The sequence below is a fragment of the Varroa destructor genome, unplaced genomic scaffold (assembly GCF_002443255.2).
Source record: "Varroa destructor unplaced genomic scaffold, Vdes_3.0 BEIS01000003.1, whole genome shotgun sequence".
Taxonomy (NCBI): Eukaryota; Metazoa; Arthropoda; class Arachnida; order Mesostigmata; family Varroidae; genus Varroa; species Varroa destructor.
The window spans coordinates 14,655,137-14,679,251 of NW_019211456.1; the positions used below are offsets into that span (position 1 = coordinate 14,655,137).

Here is a 24,115-nt window from a genome sequence, read left to right on the forward strand (position 1 = left end):
CAAATTAGTGGAAAATACCTGAACTAAAAAATCTGCAGGATGCTTGAAGAACCTACGAGACGAGATAAGCAAGATTAGTTAGTTCTAATTGAATATGCATAATTTGGACCTAATATCAGTGGTCCGTCCTTTCGAACGAGTTGCGCCAAAGACTTTATGGAGTCAAAGTACGTAAGACCGTATAAGGATATAGAATGCTTTACAGCGAAACGCGTAACACCATACAGCACGCACTTATTGATTCACATATCAACCTTTTTGAATTATTGGGAATAAATATTCTAAATCTGTCATTAATTTACGGCGAACTTGTCTTGAAGATTTTCTAGTTAGATAGTTAATCAGTAATAGGTCAGGCTTTTTGTGCTCATCTTTTCTGTTTCGTCTTCTTCTGAAGTTTATGCTGAAGAATTCCCCAGTGTTGCAAATACGATAAAGCAGGGTTTTGATATGATGCACCTTGTGTTCATTGCGATTTCATGGGAGCTGGGTTGACCGCCAATAAACGTAGGATTTAATGTTATAAAAAAAACTGTTAAAGCTGTCGTTTGCCTTTTGCAGCCGCCACCTTATGTACGTCCTTAACATTTTTACGAATTAGTAATGTTATGTATCCTTAAAGGTCCTCAATTGCGCCTTACAGTAGTTGTGGCATATAATGGCTTGAAAATCCTTTTGCGTGTTGCTTCTGCGAGCTAGTGGATAAATTCGTGGAAGATATGTAAAATACAATATTCGCTTAGCGGGTAAAAAACCACCAGAAACATAGAACTGGCAGCTTAGTGCTAGACAATTATTATTTGTTCACTTTATTCAACTACAATGTTTTAGATGTGCGCATATGAGAGGTAGAGTACATTAAAAAGTTATAATAGTATTGTTTAATAAGGACTAGAAGCTTACAGTTCCCTATCTGGGCGTCAAGAGCGTTTAAAATCGGTGGAGCAAGAAATAATGGTTTCAAACAAAAGGAGTTAATCGCCGCTGTCCCGAGGCGATCTTTGCTTATCTAATCGAATGTACGTGATGGTTTGTTAAAAGTATCACCCTACTACTATATTTCAGAGTGTTTGCGTTTCTTTCGGTAGTTGCTGCAAGCTACCCTTCGTACCTTGAGGCGGAGAATTTCGAGGGGCCAATGGGGAAGCTGTCACACAACATTGTGGGAACTTTATTTAGATACGAGACTTCAATGGATGCAATGTTCTGCATATTGAACTTTGTGTACAAGGGCATTATACTCGAGGCGCGTATGGGAACGAAGCGTTTCTTCAATATGGTCTGTAAATACCTCATCAAAAACTTTTGCCTTTTCTTGTATTTGCGGCGTGTTCTTCGCAAATCAAACTCGAATATGCTTTTCAGTATTTTCAGTACGGGGCCACTAACATTTTAATTGTTAAAAACAGAGTATATTTTGAATTCTTCATGGACAAACATGAAGAACCCTTTGAAACAGTGGTGAGCTATGGTAGATAAGAAGAGTTTTTTAGAATGCGAAACGCTAGGTGATGAAGTGAAACCAAATTTACGAGGAAGCGCAGCTCAGGAAAGCGAAAGTTCACTGTGTTAGAGGTCATAGAGGTTTTTGAGAATCTGTAAAAGAGCGAAGTGGCGTGTTTGGACAGTAAGTACCCAAGAAGCGCTGTTGTTTTGAATATCTGCATGCTGGCACTTCATCCTTTTAGTAGAAATAAGGTTCTCTTCTAGCTATTCCAAAAGAGAGGAGTGAGTCAAGCTCATCCTCGTAACGGCGTAAAATGTCAAGAGGAGCGTTTGCTACAAGAAGCTCGCTAGTCTGTTGACCAAGCATGTTTGGCTTCTTAGGGAACAGCGAAACAATTCCGAAAGAAACATGGGTTTCGAAGACAACGTTGAACGATTATAGCCTTCTAGCCTCTAATAAAATTAAGGCGCGCACTCGGTAAGCCACTGAGCACTTTGTACATGCTGTGTGTTCATTTAAACACACCATGTACAAAGTGCACAGTCAGTTGTGCGCCTAGAAATTAATCCTGCATACCCTGGCGTTGCATACCCTGGCGTATGTAGGTGTTCAATGGAGCGTGTTTTCCAGGTAGACTGCAACCTCACAGGAAAACAAGATAGGATAGATAAACGAACGCCAAAATGAAGTTTCAGGTAGTTGGGGTTAGTTGTCTCTTATAGGATGCTGCTTTCAGTAAATCAACAGGTTCTGGTATCTCGAGCTATCAATCCTCTAATAATCCTGCTTTTATCTTGCATATCATAGATGTCGAAGAGCCCTGGTACCGTCACACGTAATTAAGTTCCTAAGCCAACCTTTTTCTCGATAGTGTGTGTTCAATTAAAAAAAAGCTCGGGTTACAGCCTGCTGGGTAAATCGAATATGAGAGGATCATAAAGATAATTGAGTAACCCGAGCATGAAAATACAGTCGGCCTTCGTGAGTACGCATGCCAAGAAAGAATTACTTCTATGCTAGGTTACCGTTGCTCATCACACGTCCGAGATCCCGGTTTGAGCTTCTGGCAAAAGACGTCTTTCTTGAGAAGCAAGAGTTCACTGAATAATTGGTATTTTTTTTTAATACGGAGGCGTCAAGAGATAATGGTTAAGAAGTCGAATTAGTTTTGTTACTAACACAACAATTGACACCTATTACCACAAATTATATATAGATGCGCTTTCACAACCCAAACAAGGGATGTATACACAATAGGTGTGGGGAGATTTGTAAAATATACAATACAGCCAGCTGTCTCTTAGTATCATTCCTAAAGAACCTGGCTCTTGATTAGCTTTTACTAAACATGTATTTGAAAGATTACATAGTAGAATAAATAGGCAAGCAATCAGGTAGTCTAATTTATCAATTACTTGTTATTGCTGTTTTTACGTCACGTAAATGCATGATAGATGCTGTTAGTCAAATACCAGGTCTTTCTTAGCTCTCATGTAGCATATTGTTGTCTCCAACGAGATTTCACATAACCAATTTTTCTTATCTCTAACTGGAAATGTCGTTGGCGTAAGAGACCATACTGTATTATATTGCTTTACAATGTGTCTTAGCTGCAATGTTAATATAGAAATACCACGTTCTCAACACAGAACACTTATCGAAAATGTAGCATGCGACTCTGATAGTTGACAGGGTTTAACACAGTCATTGAGTTACCTTGAAATCTTTTGGTTGTCTTCAGTTATTTCTACTCGCACTTGCTATTGGAGTCCTGAAAAGCGTTCTCGAACAAGCCGGTATGTCGCTGATTGGAGGGATCTACCCGCTGCTTCTTAGTCTCAAGGTTTGATGTTATTTAGCATTTTTTAAAACCAGCCACTGGCTATTCTGTTCATTTTGTAACCAATTAGTCTTCAATTTTTTTGGGCAAACTTTTTACAATTCTCCTGTTTTGATGATAGTTTAAGTATATATAAATAGATCAGAATAGATAATAACGTTAGGGCTTAGCGCTTATTCAGCTCTAATTTCTAACGCATGTACTTTACATGAACATCAGTTATATTAGGTTGTTAAGAGTGAATCAGAACTGAGTAACTTTTGAACTGTCCTACGCTTGCGAACACAATTAGACTGGTAAACACTCCAGTTTTAAAAATGTGTGAGTGAAAACTGGTCGAGTTTACTAAATAGAAAAACATATGTTAAACTCGAAAATCAACGCTCAGTGGTGAAGTTTCTTTTCTTGAAGGTCACAGTGCTGCAGAAATTAATTGAAAATTGGTAAAGATATTCGGCAAGGAGACAATTAGCGATGGTGCAGACGTTTAAAGAGCGCGTTAAAGATCAACAAGGAGGTTTCAGTACTCGAGAAGAATAACTGCCCTAGTTGGAAGTTTTTCATGACTGCAGAGCTTGGAATCCAAGAGCTCTATTAGTCAAAACTAGTATTTCATAGTTGCCGAAATATAATCCAAACATTGAAAATGTGAAAACTGAGTAAAAAATGGGTACCCCGCGAATTAACTCCAGAACGGATGGAAATGCGTGTGATGTATGAAACGTACAATTGGGGAATTTCAATCAATATAAGAGCCTAAAACAGTTTAACCGCTACTGCCAGCTAGAGAGGGACTAGGCGAAAGAATAGCTTCGTTTTGGAGAAAAAGAATTTAATGATAGTTTCATGTTGGTTCAGACGAAAGGTGATGGTAGCTCTTGTAATAAAATCAGAAGCATCTGCTATTATGAGATACTCGCCGCAAATTGGACAATTAATGCAGGCGGCTGTCTAGACCGTAGGCTTGACAGTCGAAGACACGGTTACTTGATGACAGCGCCATCTTTAATTGCCATGCATCAGTTATTTCTTTGATTGAACAAAGGAATATATAACATTGGCTTGTTCTCTTGATCTAAGTCCTTATGATTACGGGGCTTTCGATGCTCTGAAAGAGCTGTCGGCGAGAAAGCATATCATGTCATCGACTTACTGTCGAAGCTATAGAGAAAGATATTACATAAGAGAACATGTTTGGTGGGTACGTGGCTGTTTCGAATGTGCCAGAATGCTGGGACGAGCGTATAAAAAATAAGAGTACCTCAAGCACATTTTTAATTATATTCTAGCTGAACTTGTTTGATTTGAGAAGTTAGTCGATTTAAAAGTACGTCGAGTTTACTTGCAACAGCGTAACATATATATGTATATATACAAAAACTAAGACGCACCCTTCTTTGTGTTAAAATTTTGTGCTTAGATCACTTTTAAGCATACAAGTTATATAGTAGCATCTTGAAAAGCAAACAGCCAAGCGTAGATGATAAAGGCTAAAAACAGATACAACTTAAATATTAATTAATTCGGGAAAAACTATTTTGCTCATCACTTATTTCTCTCATTATATTTTATCATAAACTACACCCTATTTTTAAACATCGTCATTTTCGAGTGAAATTGAAAAAATTATCACTATCTTAAGTGTGTAATGCATCCAGAAAAATGTAACATGTTATAAAAATATAAATATATCACATGCACTATCTTTGTTCCGTTTGCTGTTGTAATGTATATTATATATAACTGAATTTCTCGATGCCGATGGGGTATGGTCTGACGGATAATATTACAGGTGATTATTAACTACACGTGTTTGTTTCATCACCCAGTCCGGTACCCTATATTCCATCCGTTCCTTGTACGGAGGCTGCGATTCCTCGAGTATTTCATCGCACTTATTCGCACGCGCAGCCCTCAGGTATAGCTCAGGTATACTCAGATCCGTTTAGTATGCATGTATATATGCCACTGTGAATATATTAGATTGTCGTAAGCAAATCCGGCGGACTCTGAAGTTGAGAAACTTTTAAACTGCACGCCGCTGTAGGCTAAATTTAGCTGATAAATACTATAGTTTTCTGAAAACTTGTGAGCTAAGGCTGGTTCGGGTTTACTTTAGGAGAAATGAGTTTAGAAGGGAAATATTTATTGGTCTCAAAAGTCGACGCTAAGTTTTTCCTTATTAAAGGCCACAGTGCTGCGGAATTTGATCTAAAATTGGTGAAGACATAAGGCCGTAGGCGAAAACACATACAAATGTTTCGAGTGCGAAGATTGGGGTGTTAAAGGCCAGCAAGGAGGCAATCAGATGTTGAGACCCAAACAACAGAACGCATTGCCGCAATCGAAGTGTTCCATGAATCAGGGTTCTATAGGCCAAAACTGCTATCTTAGTAACATGCGATAGAATTGTAGCCCTGAAATAAAAAAATATACTGAAAATACGTCGCCTTGGAGAGAAATACTTAGGCGGCAGTGGCAGGTTCGGACGTAAGGTAACGGAATTGCAGTGGGCATCAAGGGCACCCGCTGTCATGAGATGCCCGCCGAAAATCTTCGCTGCTATCTGAGTTCCTTAATAGACTTATCGATCGTTCACAAAATAATGGAAAGCTCGCAGTCCAGTTACTTGATGACAACGCCACGCCTCACCATGTCTCAATTACTTCATGAAGTGAGTAAAGGAATATCCAACGTTCGCTTTAACGCCTTATTCTTTTGTTGTATGGCAGTGTGATTGCGGGACTTTTTATTCCCTGGAACGAAGTGCAACAATATCCCGCTACCGTTTTACTCTGAGAATCTATGAAGAGAAATTGGGAGCACGGATAGTAGATATTTGACTCTCCAGAAGCTACCAGAGTACTAAGATTAAATGCCTCAAGAAATCAAGAAGAATTATTCTAACACATAAAAATTAGTTTTAGCATACCTAGTTTAAAAAGGTTAAAAAAAAAAAATTTCACAGTCCGCCGGATTCGACAAAAAGTCCACTTTCTCCAATTATCGAAATCATGAAAAATCTAATGAATACAGAAACCATACGTGTAGCGAAAATCATACTACGGTCGAAGTAACTGAATGATCATAAGTTAGTTTTTGTTGTTTTATGGTGAAACTGCGCAATAATAATAATATAAAACTGCTGTCTAGGATGTTCTCGTAGGCGTCGGCGCAGGCACGACGTTGATTGTGTGCTTGAATGATCCGAAAAGCTTAATTCATCCATTGCTTGGCGAGGACGGCAGCAAGGTTACTGCTATCACGGCAACGAAACTGATCTTCCGTGGACACTCTGGTGGAATCTATCGATTTGTGAAATCTGTAACGCCTGATGTTATCACAAGCTTGTGGCTGGCATTTGTGCTAGTCAGTTACAATCTCGAACGCGAGTCTTTACCTGAAGCTATAGAACCGTTTTGGGTACTTGAAACCTTCAATCCGGAGTTTCCGATTACTTGGCTGTTACCGACAACGGGCGTCACAGGTATAAACCATCTTTTCTACCTGCTATTTTTGGTGTATCGAACGCCAGCGACGTTCCGCTCAGCCTTTAAAGACTTCAACGCGTCTCTCCTCTGTTTCTTTTCGGTATTGCCGCTATCGAGGCTATGCGGTTTGATGTTAGCTAACACCGCAAAAGAATGTGAGATGTTCGATCTGTATTGCCTTGATTTCCCTAGAAGAATCTCTGACTCGTGTACTGTTTTAGTGGCAGCCAACACGTTCGCTGAAATCATTCTACTCGCGCCCGACAATGCAGGAAAATTTATATGCAGGATTCTTTTAGAGATGGCAATGATTTGGAAGTTTTTTCCGGATATTTACATAATTGAGCTAATCGGGGCATACGGTGCAAGTGGCTTCCTTGCATGTCTCAGCCTGATTATCGACAAGCATCGAGATTATCTCGCAGATCCTCTAACAGGAACTCGTAAGGCGGATGTTTTGGTAAGAAAAAATCCTCGACGACAACTGGGATCGGTTACCGAGTCAAGCCCATCGGTAACTCCCCCCGAAGATTTGACCCCGCCCGTAACTGTCTCAAACCCGCCCGCATCTGGCGGACGGATCATAGGCGTCATGAAAGCTACCGTATCTGCCCTTTCGGTCGTTGTATCGTAGCGTGCGTCTCCATTGCAAAAGACAGCCTATTTTCACAAAGCGAGCCTTAAGAACCGCCAGTGACTGTTCGTTCACAGCCTTTACTTAAAAGCTGATGTTACCTAGCTGTCGATGTTATCGTGAAGATTATTCCAGAAGAACTTCATAGTTTATAGGCTAAAACCAATGAAATGGGACACTGGCAGTATAAGAATAGAACTTCGGTGGCATAAAATCGACCGTAAGCCTGTTAATTTATATAATGTATAGTTTTATAATAAATAAATTGATTTTTTAAAACGCGTTACTACCTGTGGCAGTGAGTTAAAACCTTTAAGAAGTATGTCAATTACAGATATAGAACTATGCTATACTGTATATACTGTGTAAGATGCTGTAGAATTAGAGATTTCATGCAACGTATATAAATATTTTTTCGACTTTATGGCCATTCCATGCTGTTATGTACGTTGAACGTTAACACACGTGATGTTTCATATCTCGCCCCATTATTTTAATATTCTCTCAGTAAAAACCATATTCGATAGTAATAGGCGATCTAAAAATTATATAAGTCAACGCATTGTATAGAAGGAAGCTCCTGCATTACACCAACCGGCCTCATGATTAGGGAAGTGGACTACATGTTTATGATGACAAAGATCTCGCTTGGCGTCATTTAGATATCATCTATTAAGAATAAATAACAAGGGCATTAAGCAATTTGCTTAATGCCCTTGTTAATCGAGGAAGTTTGAAAGTACTTTAATGATTGCCTTGTTTTTTGTAGCTTTTTCATTCAATTTCTCGCTCAATTTGAATACGGAGTTTGTCTGTCTAGATGTTTTTATCGATATCGATCTAACTTACAAATATTATAGATGGCTGGGCTGAGTTTCCTAGTAATGGGTAAAATTAAAAATATGCTGGGTCGTTAGCTTGCTTTGTTTACCTCGATGCTTATATCTAATTCTAATAAATAACACATAAATTTTCTTCAGGTTTATAAAATATTTATAGCTTTCGTTGAAGATGTTTCTTTAGAAGACCTTTTCGAGAAAAATGTCGGTGTCTGCCTTAGCAGGGTCATTGACGAAGACGATTACCCCTAACTACATGAACATGAAGCCCGAGGCCATCTTTGTAAGCATATTGCGATTGCATAACCATACCAAACGTTTCCGAGAGGTATATGTTTCCGGAATAGGCGACATAAAGAAAAGATCCTGCTGTATGTTCAGATTTCGGGTGATTACTGTTCGAGGTCTTGCAGTTTACTTGTTGTATCCAATTTGGCGCTTGCAATGGTATTTAAAATGACAGGCACGATTCAGTGATTTTGAACGGTTGGATAACACCGGCAAATTTTGTTAAATATCATTTGAAATACTCGCTGGTCACGACATATTTCTGTGCTTTCATTAGAGATACCAGTTTCGTGTTCATGCCAAATAAATGAGATTCAGGTCCCGTATGAAGTTAGGCCAGGCGTTCTCTACGCTCGCATTAAAGTTCGAAAGAACCGTTCAGCCAGATGTGAACACTGTGAAAAATAGCTTCGTTAGAATCTAAGTGCTGAGAGAACTGGTAGTTGTTTAAAGAGGCGTTACTCAAATCGTGCTCTTCATCGATGGTGTAGTGTTCACGCCGAGTTTTGATGATCTTAGAATTAGGTGTGCAGTTTCCTAATGCAGCATCAACAGGTATCTCCTTCAGAAGCTTAGCTCAGGGTCAGTGAACTTTTCGGAATTTTGTAAAATAAACGGACTAGGCTAGTAGCATGTGTCTTTACCTCAAGCATTAGTTCAGCATAAATAAGCCTGCGTCCCAACTTAGCGTCCACAATCCTATCCACGCCATTTACAGGCAATACTTCCCAAGCTAACTGTACCGGCTCTGTTACTCTGGCTGCTAAACAGATGAATTAAACTCATAAAGAGATTATTAACGCCATGAGACGGAGCGGTGAGCCAATTCAAAATACTCCTCTATTTGATTAATTCCGTCTCTCTTCCGTAATCTCGCCATTGGTTAGATACTATTGAATCTATTGGTATGAGGTTGCTTTGCAAGCACGCTTAGCAGGCATGCAGTAGTTTTCCACACATCTGTCGAGAACCAGCTCATATTCTTTTTAAGCCGATCGTATTACTAAGGGCAAAAATCCTTTGGCAGGCTGCAACGTTTTTTGATGAACGGCAGAGCAATCTTAAAGCACTAGTAAAGCACTTCATGGATCCACTCCGTGATGCCAGTATACGGATGATAATGGCTGGTGTTCTTTATGTAATATAATGATTTCGTGTTAATCTGTGGCGAAAATATCATTACATTTGCTATAATTGTTTACAGTAATATTGATAATTATAGAAATAAAAATACCAGAAATTATATTCAAAGCTCCATTCAAGCATTCCTAATTAAGTGAAGCAACAGTGCGAAACGCGAGGTATAGCATCTTTCTGATGTCTAAGAATGTTCAATATTCGATGCGAAACAAGCGATCCGAGATGAATGGCAATCAGAGGTACTTCCGGTGCGATAATGACTTTTGATTGTAATTAATATTTGTCATTCGCCCATTTTCTATACTTGAGCTTTGCAAACATCACACAATATGTAATAAAGATTGAGAAACGCTCTGACATAAAACATTTTACTTTGAATTATAATTTTCTTAAAAAATCTTCTACAAAGAGTCTAACACAAGAGTCTTCTACAAAGAGTACAAAATATATATATATATATATATATATATATATATGCTGAGTTTGACTCTTTGTAGAAGATTTTTTAAGAAAATTATAATTCAAAGTAAAATGTTTTATGTCAGAGCGTTTCTCAATCTTTATTACATATTGTGTGACGTTTGCAAAGCTCAAGTATAGAAAATGGGCGAATGACAAATATTAATTACAATCAAAAGTCATTATCGCACCGGAAGTACCTCTGATTGCCATTCATCTCGGATCGCTTGTTTCGCATCGAATATTGAACATTCTTAGACATCAGAAAGATGCTATACCTCGCGTTTATATATATATATAATATATATATATATATATAATCTGATAAAAGTTTGCACTAAGGATATTTAGCGCGAGTTTGATTTTGATTTTTCATTGGGAGCACATTATGGTTTCGACCAATGAGAAGCGATATTTATACTACAACATAAGAAATAAAAGAATAGGATAAGGATTTATTGATTTATTTAAGGATTTAAAATCCAAACCGTTAAAATTGAAAATAATTTCAACATTCTTGCAGAAATATTTTTGTGATAATTTCGACTTCAAGAAAGTTTGGGAAGTTGAAAGCTCAAATGTTTTATTTCTTAGAAAATCAGATCACTGGAACGTACACTCAACAATTCTTGTAACTCGTAAAGTTTATTGCATTATGTAAACGAGATGGACAACGTTTAAATAATGGGTACGATGTATATGGCTTATATTGTTGGCTTTTTTAAAATGCTTTAGCTAGAATTGTACTTTTCAAAGAAAATAGAACTTCTTCTATTGATATTATAAGTCTTTTTTAGCAACTAATTCATTCACATAATGATGAGGTATAAGACCTAATGATAGGCTTATTTACCTGTGAAACTCTATTTAACTATTGAAGGCAATGGTTGATACGGTTAATTAAACACTGGTGTATCAATAAAAAGTAGGAAACAATTATATACTTAGGAAAAATATAATTCGTTTAGATATATTTTTAAAAGTACGTCATGAGTACTAACTTCTATTTGAAGTTAGTACTCATGAGGTACTCATATAAAGATGACTTAGAGTCATCTTTTGAGTACCAAGCCGTTCATATTCAATATTATCTGGTATTTGAGCTAAATTTTACTCGCGTGCGTTCACATATCCGTGGATTTACCTGATTTTTGTAAAAATTTAACAAGAAACACAGTGAGTGAAAACAGGCGGCCAATTCAAAATTATTAGGTATGATTTTATCTTTTTCTGTGTACGAAATTAGGTCCATACGTTTTCAAACGGTGCTTAGACGTACAATCGCGGAGTAATGCAGGCAAATTGCTACAAGATAAAGAGAGCATTTTTAATACTTTTATACTTTTATGCAAGCAATATAAAACGGCTACCAAAGAATAATATAAAAACTATAAAATAAGACGTTTTATGTTGTGACAAAATATCAGGCACTGGAAAAAAAATATGTAAAACAAAACAAAAACAGGTTATTTTTTTCTATCCATCATCTGCATGTATCTTTAACGCTATTGACAGCGCAGTATGTCGAATGGGTTGAAACTGAAATATGATTATAATGAATACCTTGTCACGTTGATACACTTATCTTTGACACGATTATGTGCTATTTAAGAAAAGTTTTTTTTTTTATCACCGCTAAAAACTGCTCAGTACTATTCAAATGCTGTGCCTAGTCATCTTTATATAGTAAGTGAACAATTGTTGTTGAATATACGCTTGGAAACCCTACTTACTGGGTTTAACAAGCTTTCCGTGTTAGCATGTTTATCTATCACGGTGCACAAGAAAGTCCTCTAAACATTTAAAGCAGAATATGTTGGACTAACAGGACGAGAATTCTTGACGCGATTTTATCGTGTAGCAAAATAGTGCACGAAGTCTAGATTTAAAATACGTATTGATTATTCCTTGCCCCCTACAGTTATAACATATAGGATTTTGCCAAGCTCAGCTCAGACGTGCCGCCTATCCTATTCGGTCAAGTGAGCTAACGTTGTTTTGTGTGATTCGAATTGGAATCAAAATTTTCCCTAGTTTTAAGAGGAGTACATGAGATTCAAACGTGTAGAAGTACTTAGATAGCAAAACAAGCAGCGAGCATGTTCAGCTGAAGCGATTTCACGGAAATTAAAATTCCCTGACTAGTTGCAAGCGCTCAATTAGGAAATGCTCATAAACTTGAGTTTCTTGTTGTATTAAATATCCACTACTTATTAGCTCGTTTCTAGAATACTCAGCTCAACCGTAGAAACATAAGTCATTACATGAACATCTCATAGCATAGATGCTACAAACTTTACCAGCAGCCTAAATGCTACATATTTCAGTAAATGAAAACAGTTAATTTTTTGAAAAATTTAAACATTTCATTATATCCGGCTCTAACTGAATCAGTTGGTAGGAGCAGAACTTCCTAAATAATAAGTGAATTGTACAAGTAGCTAATTGTATTACTTAATAACGTGGAGTTCAGTTGAAATTTTTATTGTAACATTATTCAAGTAAACAAAGATTTAGAGGTTGAAAAAACTCGACTGAGTATAGGTAGTCGATGTCGTGTAGATTTACGCATCAGATTAGGCAGCTATCCTTCTTTGGCATAAAGACCTCCTTTCGATGTCAGACATACTCATGGAATCAGTCCGCTACAACACATATCGTTACACGTCTTTCTAAACTACTTGAGTTCAATTATGACGATAAGCACAGCTGAATAAAAAGTTTTACAAATCGACAATTATATTTGCCAAGAGTAATGTAAATCTTCCATGAGGCGCGACGAGAGGTTCTGAATAAGCCTAGACGGTTCGGCTGCCCCTTTTGTCCGCGTAGGGCAGCTATCACAAAATGTTGCAATATATATACGTATGTAGTCTTGGAATAGCCAACTAACAGGTCAGATTTTTATATTGCTTTTGAGGGCTGGCCGTCCGTGGCTTATGGTTTAGATTCAACCGAATGTGTCGCTCTAGTCCGGCTACACCACAGATAGTGAAGATATTTGATATGCACTTCTTGTTTGATGTCGCCGTATTACAGACCTGTCTTTATTAGGAATCTATTATGTGCCTCCTCGCGCAGGAGGGCGCAATATCCATGGTGACTATGAAGTACCCCAAACACGATAACACTTTTTACCATGAGATTCCGTAGTATAAAGCTTTGATGTCGGACGGAACGATCTGACTGTCGAGACATTTCATCATTTCTTTTATTCTGTCCACAATGAAAAACGGCATTGCTCATCGTAGAAGCCAATATTTCCTGTGCGCAAGTATTTGTCGGTGAACATAGCTAAAATTGCCTTAGGGTTATTATAGTAGCCTGAAACAATAGTAAAGCCTTGTACCCACAATTCACTGCTGGCAACGCTTCTTTGCTGTCAACGTCGGAGACCTTGATCGAAAAATTCCACGAACATGAAGCTCAAGGCCCTCTTTGTATTGTGCAACTATAGTGCACATCTCCGAGAGAACGTATATGTTAATGAAATAGGCAACATGAGGAAAAGATTCTTTCATACGTTTGACAAATGTCTCTTGAGCAATTAATCTCTCGGTCCGGAGTCCTTGCAACCTAACCTTTGACGTTCACAATGGCATTTAGGAACCGTTAAATGATATCGGCGAATTTTCCCAGATTTTCCTTGAGATATTCGCTGGCAACAACGATCTTCTATGCCTAATTTGGAGCTATAAACATCCTCCTTAAAATAAAAATACCCGATAAATACGATTAGGAGCTCGTCAAAGGTTTAGTAATGTCAGGGGTCCAACAGCTGTCGTAGAACGGGTATACGTTCGCAATAAACGTTTTCACAGCTTTAGAAAGATCCGTCGAGCCAGATATGAACGTCATGAAAAGTAGCGTCCCGTAGGGTCTGAATGCTGCCTCTACGGGCATCTCCTTGAGAATCCATCTCGCCTAGCTCAAGACGGGTTAGTGAATTCTGTGGTGTGACAAGTGAGCGCCTGCCGAATATAAGGGCCAGCATTTTAAGGCATGATCGTAGGCTACTCATAGCAGTAAACGTGACTAGCAGGTCCTTACGCATGCCTTCATTCTAAATATATGCAGCAAGTTCCTCCACCTCACGGTTCTACTTTGCAGTACCAAGATACGATTACGAACTATTATTTTTTTCGTGTAATAACGTTCATACGATGGTTCAATGGCGATATTTGGCAATAATGCGTAACGGTCAGCGGATTTTACTGCTATCGGATTTCCGTAGTCGTGCGTAATAATAATGATAATCACGATAACAATGGCGATTGCGGAAAGATAAATGTACCAAATTTTTTTTCGGACCTTCACATGAATTGAATAAGAGTGTGAAATATCAATTATTTCGAACTTTCGTTTATCATTGCGAAAAAATACATTTAAAAGTGGGTAGCAACCCCGACATACGGTACGATAATAACTTGTGGACATGTGATTGTAATCACCCTTTGATAATAGCTATTGCTATCGTATGTTTTCTATGCTTGGCCGTTTCAAACATCATAAAAATGAAGCCACTGTTTACCCACTGGATTATTTACAATGAAGCTTCATTCAATAAAAATGTATTAATTAAAAGTTTCATAAACGCTAACCTTCCTTTCAGCTTTCATGAAGAGTAAAACTTAAAATAATTACAGTTGTTTGCGCAAACACGTATTTGAGCAAAATTCATACATTGTGAAGCGCATCATTGATTCAAACAGTGGAAATCGGAACGAGATACGGCCATATATGCTGAACCCCCCATTGCAGATTATGACATAATAATAAACAAAAAAAAAAAGAAACAGGCAAAGGTCGACGTCAATAAACGTACGAGAGTGCGACAAAATTTGAAACAACAACAGAGAAAAACCCTATTATGCGCTTTCGTTTACCGAAATGCTATCGTGCAATTTGTTTTCCAATATTCTTTTTAGCAACTTTACAAGAGCACAATAAAGAGGTATTTTAAAAAGTTTGAAAGTCAGATTGTTGCAAAGTTTACCCAGCAAGTAATGTGTGTCGTAGCATTATGAAGATAGGATGTAAAATTTGTCACTTGTAAAATTTGTTACTGCCGACAAAAAGCAGATATAATTATATTTTTCAAGTAAAACATAATCAATCTTCCGAGCCCTTTTAGTAACTGACTCACAAATATATGAGGTGTAAGGCCTTGCGACGGGCTAATATCTTTGCGTGATGTCCGACATGCTTCATTAAATGGTCACTAATTATTACGAAAAAAATATGGAAAAGGTCGTGCATTGTATTGTTCTCTGTGCGCAATATAAATTTCATAAATTATGAACAATGCTTGGTCATGTGGGAAAGATGACGATCTTGCTTTTCCATGGCTCGCTGCAAATGCCAGAATATACAACAGTGGTGAAATTTGTATACAATCATGAGAATACCTATATTATTATTATCTAAAAGCATTTTAGCTAAAAATACCCAAAATAGCAGAAGAATTACAGTATATGATGTATTGCACCATGATAAGGTACGAAATGAAGTGAAAAAAATCTCTCTTTTGCCGTTAGTGTATATGTTTTTTCAGCCTATTCGACACAGCGTTATATCAAACAAGTCGAAATAACATTATTATAATAAAAATTGTGATTGTCATTTTACTGCATTGTGCAGTATCTTGTTTATGTACTTATCTGTGTACTTCGAGATGATTACGTAATATTTCGAGAAACACTTTTTCAGAGAATGATCTTATTCGGCATTGTTCGAGTGTTATGTTTCTTTCCTACGCCCATGGCACGTAGTGATTCTCGTAAGAAATAAACTTTCCAAGTTAGTAACATCTATAGTAGAATAAGTGTAATAGAATAAAAGAAACCATTTTTGTCAAAAATTTCATTTGATAAATATGTACCTTACGTGGCCCTGACGTCGTACTATAAGGGCTTCTCGTATTATTCATTAACTGAACTCTGTTAATAATTGATTCTATTATTTAATAACGTACTGTTTGGTTGAGCAAGGCAAGACGATTGCAAAGGTTAAAAAGAGCTTTGAAAGAGATCTTCGACATACCGACTGATCAAAAGGTGTGAGAGAAACTCGTGCATCACTCCACGTTGGAGCATGCTCTCCTGCGTTAGCAAGCGCTCCCCTGGCTAGGGGAATGCAATATTCTATTCGATCATATACACAACGACTAAATACGCACCCGGTATTTAGTCAGAATGTAATTGTGTAGCTTCGCCAAACCAAGGCAATGATTAGTTCTCCTAATTTAAGCGGCCGAAGTCCTCCACACATTATGACTCCATGCCGACATTGAATCTTCCGATTAGAATAATTTCGATCGTAGAAGAAAATGCGTCCTTTTTGAACGCAATGCTCGAGAGCTATTAGCTACAAAACATCTAACGGCATAGGGTTGAGTTGGGTTGCGTGTAAACGTTGAGAGGGTCACAATGTGCAATCGGCCAAAACCTGCGCCGTCTAAGGCTTTGCGCTCAATCTTAGCTGTCAGTGCGTAGCTGAGCAGAGCACTGAAAGGAACTCGTTTTCTTCTTATATTATTATATATTATTCTCGTCTGCCTTGACATAACCAGAACTGAACTTCGCATGGCAATTGACTATATCTATTCATCAAAGAAGTAAGCATTACTTCGAAATAAAAAAAATACAGTATAGTTACTAGAAGAAATTTACTCGACAATCTTTAACTAGTGCTCTAAGTAGCTAATACGATCTTCAGATTTATGCTTATGGCGTTTTGATAATTTATGATTCTTACAGGGGCATTTAGGGGAGACTGATCCGACGGACGGAGTTCTAGCAAAGCAAATGTCAAACTCGTCCAACTGTTTCGAGGCCGTTATCATAACAGAAACGCATTTTCGGCGGCACACGAATTTCGCATTGGATTTTCGGTAAATATCGTATATCACATTAGTATGCACTGCTATGTTCTCATAATGGAATCCCTAAATTTCTCTAAATGAGCTTACATAACGTGGCCTCTGTAACTCCACCGTTCAGTCAAAAAGTAAACTAGTGGCTAAAAATAACACCTTGAAGATATATGTACAGTTATTGGTTTTTTACAAAGTTGCCGTCGTTTGAAAGGCGAGAGCTTGGACGATGCATAAAGGTAGAGATCAACCAACCCTTCTATCACGACTATGCTTATCCATCAAGCATGGGAATACGTAAAAACGTAACAGTAGCTTATACATGTATTGCGTATTCAATAGATGCACATCTTACACACTGGAGGGCATCGAATACATTTAGTCGCTAGTTCTATAATAGTTATGGTAAAAGAAGAATTCGAGGATCAAAAATAGTGCCACGTAATTTGCATCACAAAATACTCAAGGAGCAAGAGGAGTCAGACACTCCGCTGTTGATAGCGGTCGTCATGCTAATAGAGAACATATTGAGCATTGCCGGAAACAAAGCAGAATACCAGGCTAACGTTTAGTTGCTAGAATAGAAAACTACATTTTAATGGTGATGCTAACATTGGCGTGAATTAGACGATTTAGAGGAGTCTGACGATGCCCGCACGACTTCAGTCCACATGACTGTCTCTTGGTGCATTACGTGCTACACAATTCCGATTGGTACCACATATTAGGGAAACTGACGTCGGGGGAACCACGAAACGGCATGGGCAGGTTGTTCTATAATAAGCGACGTTATGATCATAAAATGTAATGGCAATGACTAAAAACCATTAGTGTATTCTATGTAAAAGAACCAGATAAAGATCCTATTAGACTCTGATATATAACATTATTTGGAGCTAGCTAACGAGGAATCAAATAAACCGATTTTATTTAATTGTATAACGTTTACACGGATCGCCTTGACTCACCGAAGTGTCCCTGTTGAAAACACCGCTTTTTCGGTATATTGCCTATGAATTTTCAACGACATATATGCGTATACGTATATTATGGTATCGCTGTTGACGGTGCACATTATTAATTCTTCTATTTATCAACTTCACCCGGTTAAGGAATAGGATATAAATAGCATATAAGCGAAACAATGTAATCAATGGTCAATACAGCTTCGAAGTGGTCGTGAGGACTCGTTTGTTTCAGTCTATGAGGCAGGATAATGTTTGCTCTTCGAATACGTCACCGACTATGCCGTTACGGGTCGACTAATAACACCAAAAACTCTGAAAGTGTTCGATTGACCAGGGTGATTCTGACTGAGGAAATAGTTCATTCAGGGTTTGACTAAGATGAGAAGCGTGACGTTTGACCTACTGTTTCGTTTAGCACTGTGTTTTCGAAGGTATTAGCTTCCCGCAATGCTTGTGCATTAACCCTACCTCTTACTATTTATTGAGGTGAACGGATTCTCTCTCCTAGTCTCTATCTATATAACTGTCGGTAGAACGGGGATTAACCAGACAGTAGTGCTAATATGCATTCTTGTGAGAATACTAACGTTCTGTCTAATAACGAAATGTTTTTTAATTAGCGCCTTCGGTCCTCATCTGTAAGGGTGGCAGTGAAGTAGCAGTTGGTTTATCTGGGCCGATACTGCAAGCCAACAAACCGTCGATTGTCCTACTCCTAGACCTGGTGAAAACTTTTGGCATGCCCTACTGCACAGATGCACAGAAGGTATATTATAAAATCGAATCAATTTTTTGTGTTTGTTTTCCATTCGCCGTTTCATCATACCAAACGCCGACTAAAAAACTGTAAAGACATATTTTCGCATGCATAGGCCGACGCGATTCTAAGTTCAAATTTGCCGTATTTTGATACGATTGTCGAAAACAGAAGTTTGTCCCGCCATTTTTCGACATCTCTTAAATTTACATGCCACAGTTTCTGTTTAGTCATCCATTGGACGTAGGGCTAAACTAATAGCGACCCTGTTTGCCGTTCAGGAGAAATTATGCTCATTTTAACAATGCTGCGCTTATGTTAGGCTATCTGAACGGCTTTTAGATGTCAGTTATCTGTGAATGGTTTCCACTTTTATAAACACTTCAAAATAACGCTACAGATACCAGTTAAATGAACAATATCGTACAAGTTTCTTGATTTCGAGACGTCGAACGTAAGTCCTTATTTAAGTGTGTTTTTCGTCAATGCGATTCCAATTGGTTACCTGTTTTTCTGCAAGTTGGAATTTAATTAAAAGCTTAAATAGGTACATAGCTCTCTATTGCAAACTACGAAAGAACTAGTAAATCGTCTAGAGATAAGGTTAGTTTTTAGGAGTTTAATCTCGTTAAGCTTCGTTTCTAGATTTTTGGCACGGTAGCATGTGGAGCTTAAGCCATGGTTTTCCCGAGTATCTCTCCTAACACTAGTCTGACTGTTGAGGTAACATTTTCGAAAAAATGCATTCTAACTACACCTATATATAGCTATTATGTGGGATGAAAGTACCGTGGAAAGCTCCGCTTGATGTAATTGGATATAAAACAATTATATTTCCGAAGTAGACTTTACGCGCGATATGACTTTAATTCGTTCTCACTTCGATTCGTCACCTTGTATGACGCTCACTATTGTGTGACCTTAGCAGATTATAGCGGACGCTATGATTGTGTCAGCTGAATTAGTATGCTCGGTAACCGCTAGAGGGCCATGCTAAAGTCGGCAGCGAAAGTTGTAGACGGTCATGGGTTAGCTAGAACAGGCATAAACAAGCCGTATGTTTCGCCTCGCAGGTGAACGACACTGTGGTACGCTCATAGTGACGAAATGAAAAATGATCTTTTTACAAGAATGAACATGATCATGGCACAACTGGCTGAACTTATTCTACTCAAATGTTAACGCAAACACTTATATTACCTCTTACATAAAAAGATTTTTACCCCTTACGATAGTACTTCGTATCGTGCTACTGCATTTCCCAGCGTCGAAGGAGGTTCTTACGAAGCTTGCTTTACCGATGAATATATGGTCGACATGTAAAATCAATTGTAGCTCGAGTCTTCGGTTTCGTTTTCTTTTCGTGGCAAGCTTCGCACCGTGGCGATCCTGATACACACCGACGATAAATATAAACAAGCCGATATTGCTCTCATGTAAATTATGAAGCATGCTAAGTTCGCCGGTGCTCTTATGTCGGCTAGTTCTGGGACCTTCGAGCTGAAGCATTTTATCGATTATCTAGTACGCTGGACAGAATATACGCAGATGTAATATCTACTTGCGAAGTAAATGGTATGTCTAATAGGATAGTCTATTCTAGTACACTGAAAAAAAATAGCAGTCCTACCAAGCCAGCAATTCCATTTTTTCAGTATAAAATTCAATTATTGTCTCGCAATTGTTAGAATTACTTCTGCCTGCCGCTTAAGAAGTTACTGAGGTTGAGCTCAAAACTATGCACAGGGACGGATCGCGCGGAGGAGTATTTGTAGATGTTTGTCGCGACAAACTTGATGTCGTCTTCCCGTAATTTGTCGTCGTATGAATACGTAATAGCCTAATAGGCATATTTGTTGCCGGGCAAAGTTAATCGTATACGTGCCAACTATCGAAACAGTTTCCCGCGTAGCAAAACAGGGAAAAATGGCAGCTTAAGCGAAACTAACTGCCTCTCGCACAAAAGCTTTGTTTACGTATCAATATCGTTTCACCATTGTTCTTTGCGTGTTTGATATGGAGGATGATGCATTCGTGAAAATGCTGCGTCGTGGCAATAATGATGCTAAATTAGGTCGAGCCCTCACAATTGGCGAAATATTTTTCCTTAATGGAGAGGTATTTCTCTGTCATTTCGTCCTTCGTAACGCGTCAGCTCCAGTTCCTTCCGCATTTCCCACGTCTGAAAATAATACTGCACCAGCGTTATCCATGCTGATGTATCATCAAATGTACAAAAATATATCTATTATAAGCTATTAGGTTAAGGCTATTACAGAGTAGCTGACCGCTACTAGACGTTACTTCTATTTTAAATGTAGTGAGCCTTCTACCTCTACACAGGTCAAATGTGTTTTGAAAGAGTGTGTTTAATAACATTGTTTTATTTTTCAATCTTTTTGGCAACGTCGCTTAGTTTCAGGTATCAGAAACCCAGACGCCGCGCCAACGCATGTATTAGCAAAATGAACAAACAGCGACAATAGCATTTGCAGTAGATAAAATATAGATATGATTGAAAGTTTCAGATAAAAACAACGTTAACTTGAAAAGAAACGGGTTCACATTTCTTGAATTTAATTCTCATATGAACTCAACCATCCAAACATTATATGTTTTTACTTGCGGCGCACGTCATGCTGGGTAATATTTTAGTCAAAAAGAGAACCAACTATCGCCGAAAATGCGTCTCGTTTCGAACAAAACTCTTAACAGGGCGCCCGTCAAAGTCAAGATGAGATTCATAAATATCTTTGTAGTACTTGGATTTTCAGTCGGCCATCGATCGATCTGAGAAGTTTTCATGTGGCCTAGTTCTACCATTCAATAACCCGGCTATAATCAATAATCCGGGTAATTCGTACCCGGCCACGCTAATGTCCAATTAACGATGAACGGGACGGCAACACAAGCGTATACAGGTGCGCTTCACTCGTGAGAAAAAAACATTGTACATATACGAGGAGATTGTACATTAATTTTGCGAGAATATACTTTTCCGCTGATATCGGTTTATTAAGCCCTAAGGTCTCCGAATAGCTAAAAAGGAATGCTTTCTTCAGAAGCTTCAAGAGGAGTATCCGGAGGAGTCAAATTCAGCAAGTTGTGTCTGCAGTATTTTATCTTTTGGGCCTCTTTGGAGGCTTAGAATGACGGGACTGAGTTGAGCTGCTATTATTTGTTGATCGTATGTTTTGCTTGATTAATGTTAGTGCTATATGGGGGCATATTCACCATACTTGGTCCAATGTATTGACTTTTGAATTCTTATTGTTCGTGTCCATACCTTTTTTCTTCTCATTTGAAGTGTAATGCCGACCCATTTTGTTACCGGGCTATGTGGCTTTTAATAAAAGCCCAAAGAATAGGGAACCTCAAAAACTTACTGTAACCCCCAACATGTTGGTACATGTTTTGATCATGTAAGGTCTCCGGCTGAAACATCGAAAGGTGCTACGTAAAATTTATGGAAACTTATTCCATATAATTTTTTAAAATGCTAGTAGGCTTTGAGTGTTAATTGTTTATTATTGACTCCACAGCGAGAAAAATACAGGCTACGATTCCGTTTCTGCTTATCTTTTTAACAAGAGTTCTTAGAACGTGTATTTGTAGGCTGATTGGTTGTCCATTGAAATTATTGGTAGGAATTGATTTTGCACTGATTGAATGTGTTTAGCTAGTTTAGCATATACGTTTCCAATGGAATCAGTTATTAGTATAAAACAACGAGTCGTTGATTTCCCTGTCAAACGAGCCGGTCGCCAGTTACGCATTTATGATCTTTTCGGTGCCATATCTTAACAAACAAATTCAACAATTGCTTCACTGCGCACCCTTACCTAAACAGAAATGAGAACCAAGGGGTTTGGAGTTTGATGCCTTTTGAATTATTATGCATATTCTATCCGTGGAGACTAGCTGGATACTCTAAGCCCAATTGACCTAGTAAAGATCGCTAGCGATTCTATTAAAAGCATGCAAGATACGATGGAGAGCACGTATATGGATGGTATACACGGTTTACTGCATCGTACAGGCGGGTAAGACTACCTTTAATAGCACTCGAGACAGAATTAGTATTAATGATGAGGCTCGTCAGCGTTTAACGATTAACACGAAATTAGGCAGGGAATTATCAAGTTCGACCGCATCTTCACACACTCATTGCAGGACTAACTAATCGACACTGTAGAAACGTTCTTCAAAGCTTTTTTCGCCTCGATCAAGTACATTTCCATAATTTCCGGTATCACTTGTAGTACACTTTTCTTCGAGTACGAAAGAATTCTATTATAGATACAATAATAATCGGTACCGAGTGGGGAAGAATCACAGGCTCTCGATCGGAAATCTCCGATGTTTCCAATAGATTTGCTCTTAAATTTTTTTTATTGACATATATCACAAGCTCATATACGTTTATTAGATAAAACGTATAAGAAACTAATGTATTTTTTGTCAGTCACATTATTATAGGTGTAAAATTGGCCGGCTCAAAGCTTGAAATTATTTTCAGTCTCAGCAGATTTTTTTCATCCAGACTTTTCATCCAGTTTTACAATAAAATAGTGTTTAGCTCGCTCTGCCTGGAAGCTGCTCTGATGGGCCAACTTCATCTAGAAATTTTTAACTTAATGTTATACGAGACTTGGCCCGGCCAGCTGGCAGTTATATCAAAAAAATATAACAGTTCCAATCAAAGCCTTGTACTATACTGATCGTTTTAACGTTTCTAACAACTATACTATATTTTTCAATATTGGAAGGTGCCGAAGACGTAATAGCTTGTCCGGCAAAGTTTAAAGGCCGTCATTAAATAGTAAAGGCTGTCTGTACATTTTATTCGCATACGTTATATCACACTCTCAGCAACTGAAATATCAATTGATCATGTATGCATGGTACCCTCTGTAAAGTTGAATAGATGTAAGTGATAAAGTTGGAATTTATTATTATCTAGCGCTTGACGCGACGCAATTCATTCGAGAGAACTCTATGACTGAATTGACCTTCAGAGTTTTCGGTTACGAAAATAGTTCCACGATGTATGGTAACTTGTATCGTCAAATCATCCGTGTAACAATCGTTGTTTGTGAAGGCTGGCCACGCTGCACTGCTATACCAAAGTGATTCTATTAAAGAAACAACTTAATAAATACCTGTTGCATAAGCGTGCACCTTATTCGTGTATTCGCTGAGTGAAGGCAGCGCTGTTTCTACCCCAAAACCGTCGACGGACACGAGATGTCTTGCTCCTTTCGGACTAATAGACCAAACGTGTGATACTATTTAAAGCAAATTACTACCTCAAAACAAGACTTGGTTTTTGCCTTTTTACGAATTAAATATTTTCCTATTTTCTGGATAATGTTGCA

The 24,115-nt window shown here is 38.1% G+C and overlaps 2 protein-coding genes across 5 annotated transcripts in view; one reads left to right on the forward strand and one right to left on the reverse strand.

Annotated features, from left to right (window-relative positions):
- The window catches only part of LOC111246981 (branched-chain-amino-acid aminotransferase, cytosolic-like), a 97,667-nt gene that overhangs the window by 60,227 nt on the left and 13,325 nt on the right, over nt 1–24,115 (reverse strand). The window lies entirely within an intron of this gene.
- Nucleotides 1–24,115, forward strand: part of LOC111246979 (uncharacterized) — a 48,663-nt gene that overhangs the window by 2,931 nt on the left and 21,617 nt on the right. For 2 of the 4 annotated variants that reach the window (XM_086982553.1, XM_086982554.1), the window contains exons 2-5: nt 1,066–1,279; nt 3,189–3,290; nt 5,080–5,205; nt 16,897–17,030. In XM_086982553.1, coding sequence (XP_086838679.1) covers nt 1,066–1,279; nt 3,189–3,290; nt 5,080–5,205; nt 16,897–17,030 — 576 coding nt within the window. Of the gene's footprint in view, nt 1–1,065; nt 1,280–3,188; nt 3,291–5,079; nt 5,206–6,440; nt 7,699–16,896; nt 17,031–24,115 lie in introns of those variants that run through there. The other 2 variants (XM_022797470.2, XM_086982555.1) reach the window with 2 other exon arrangements.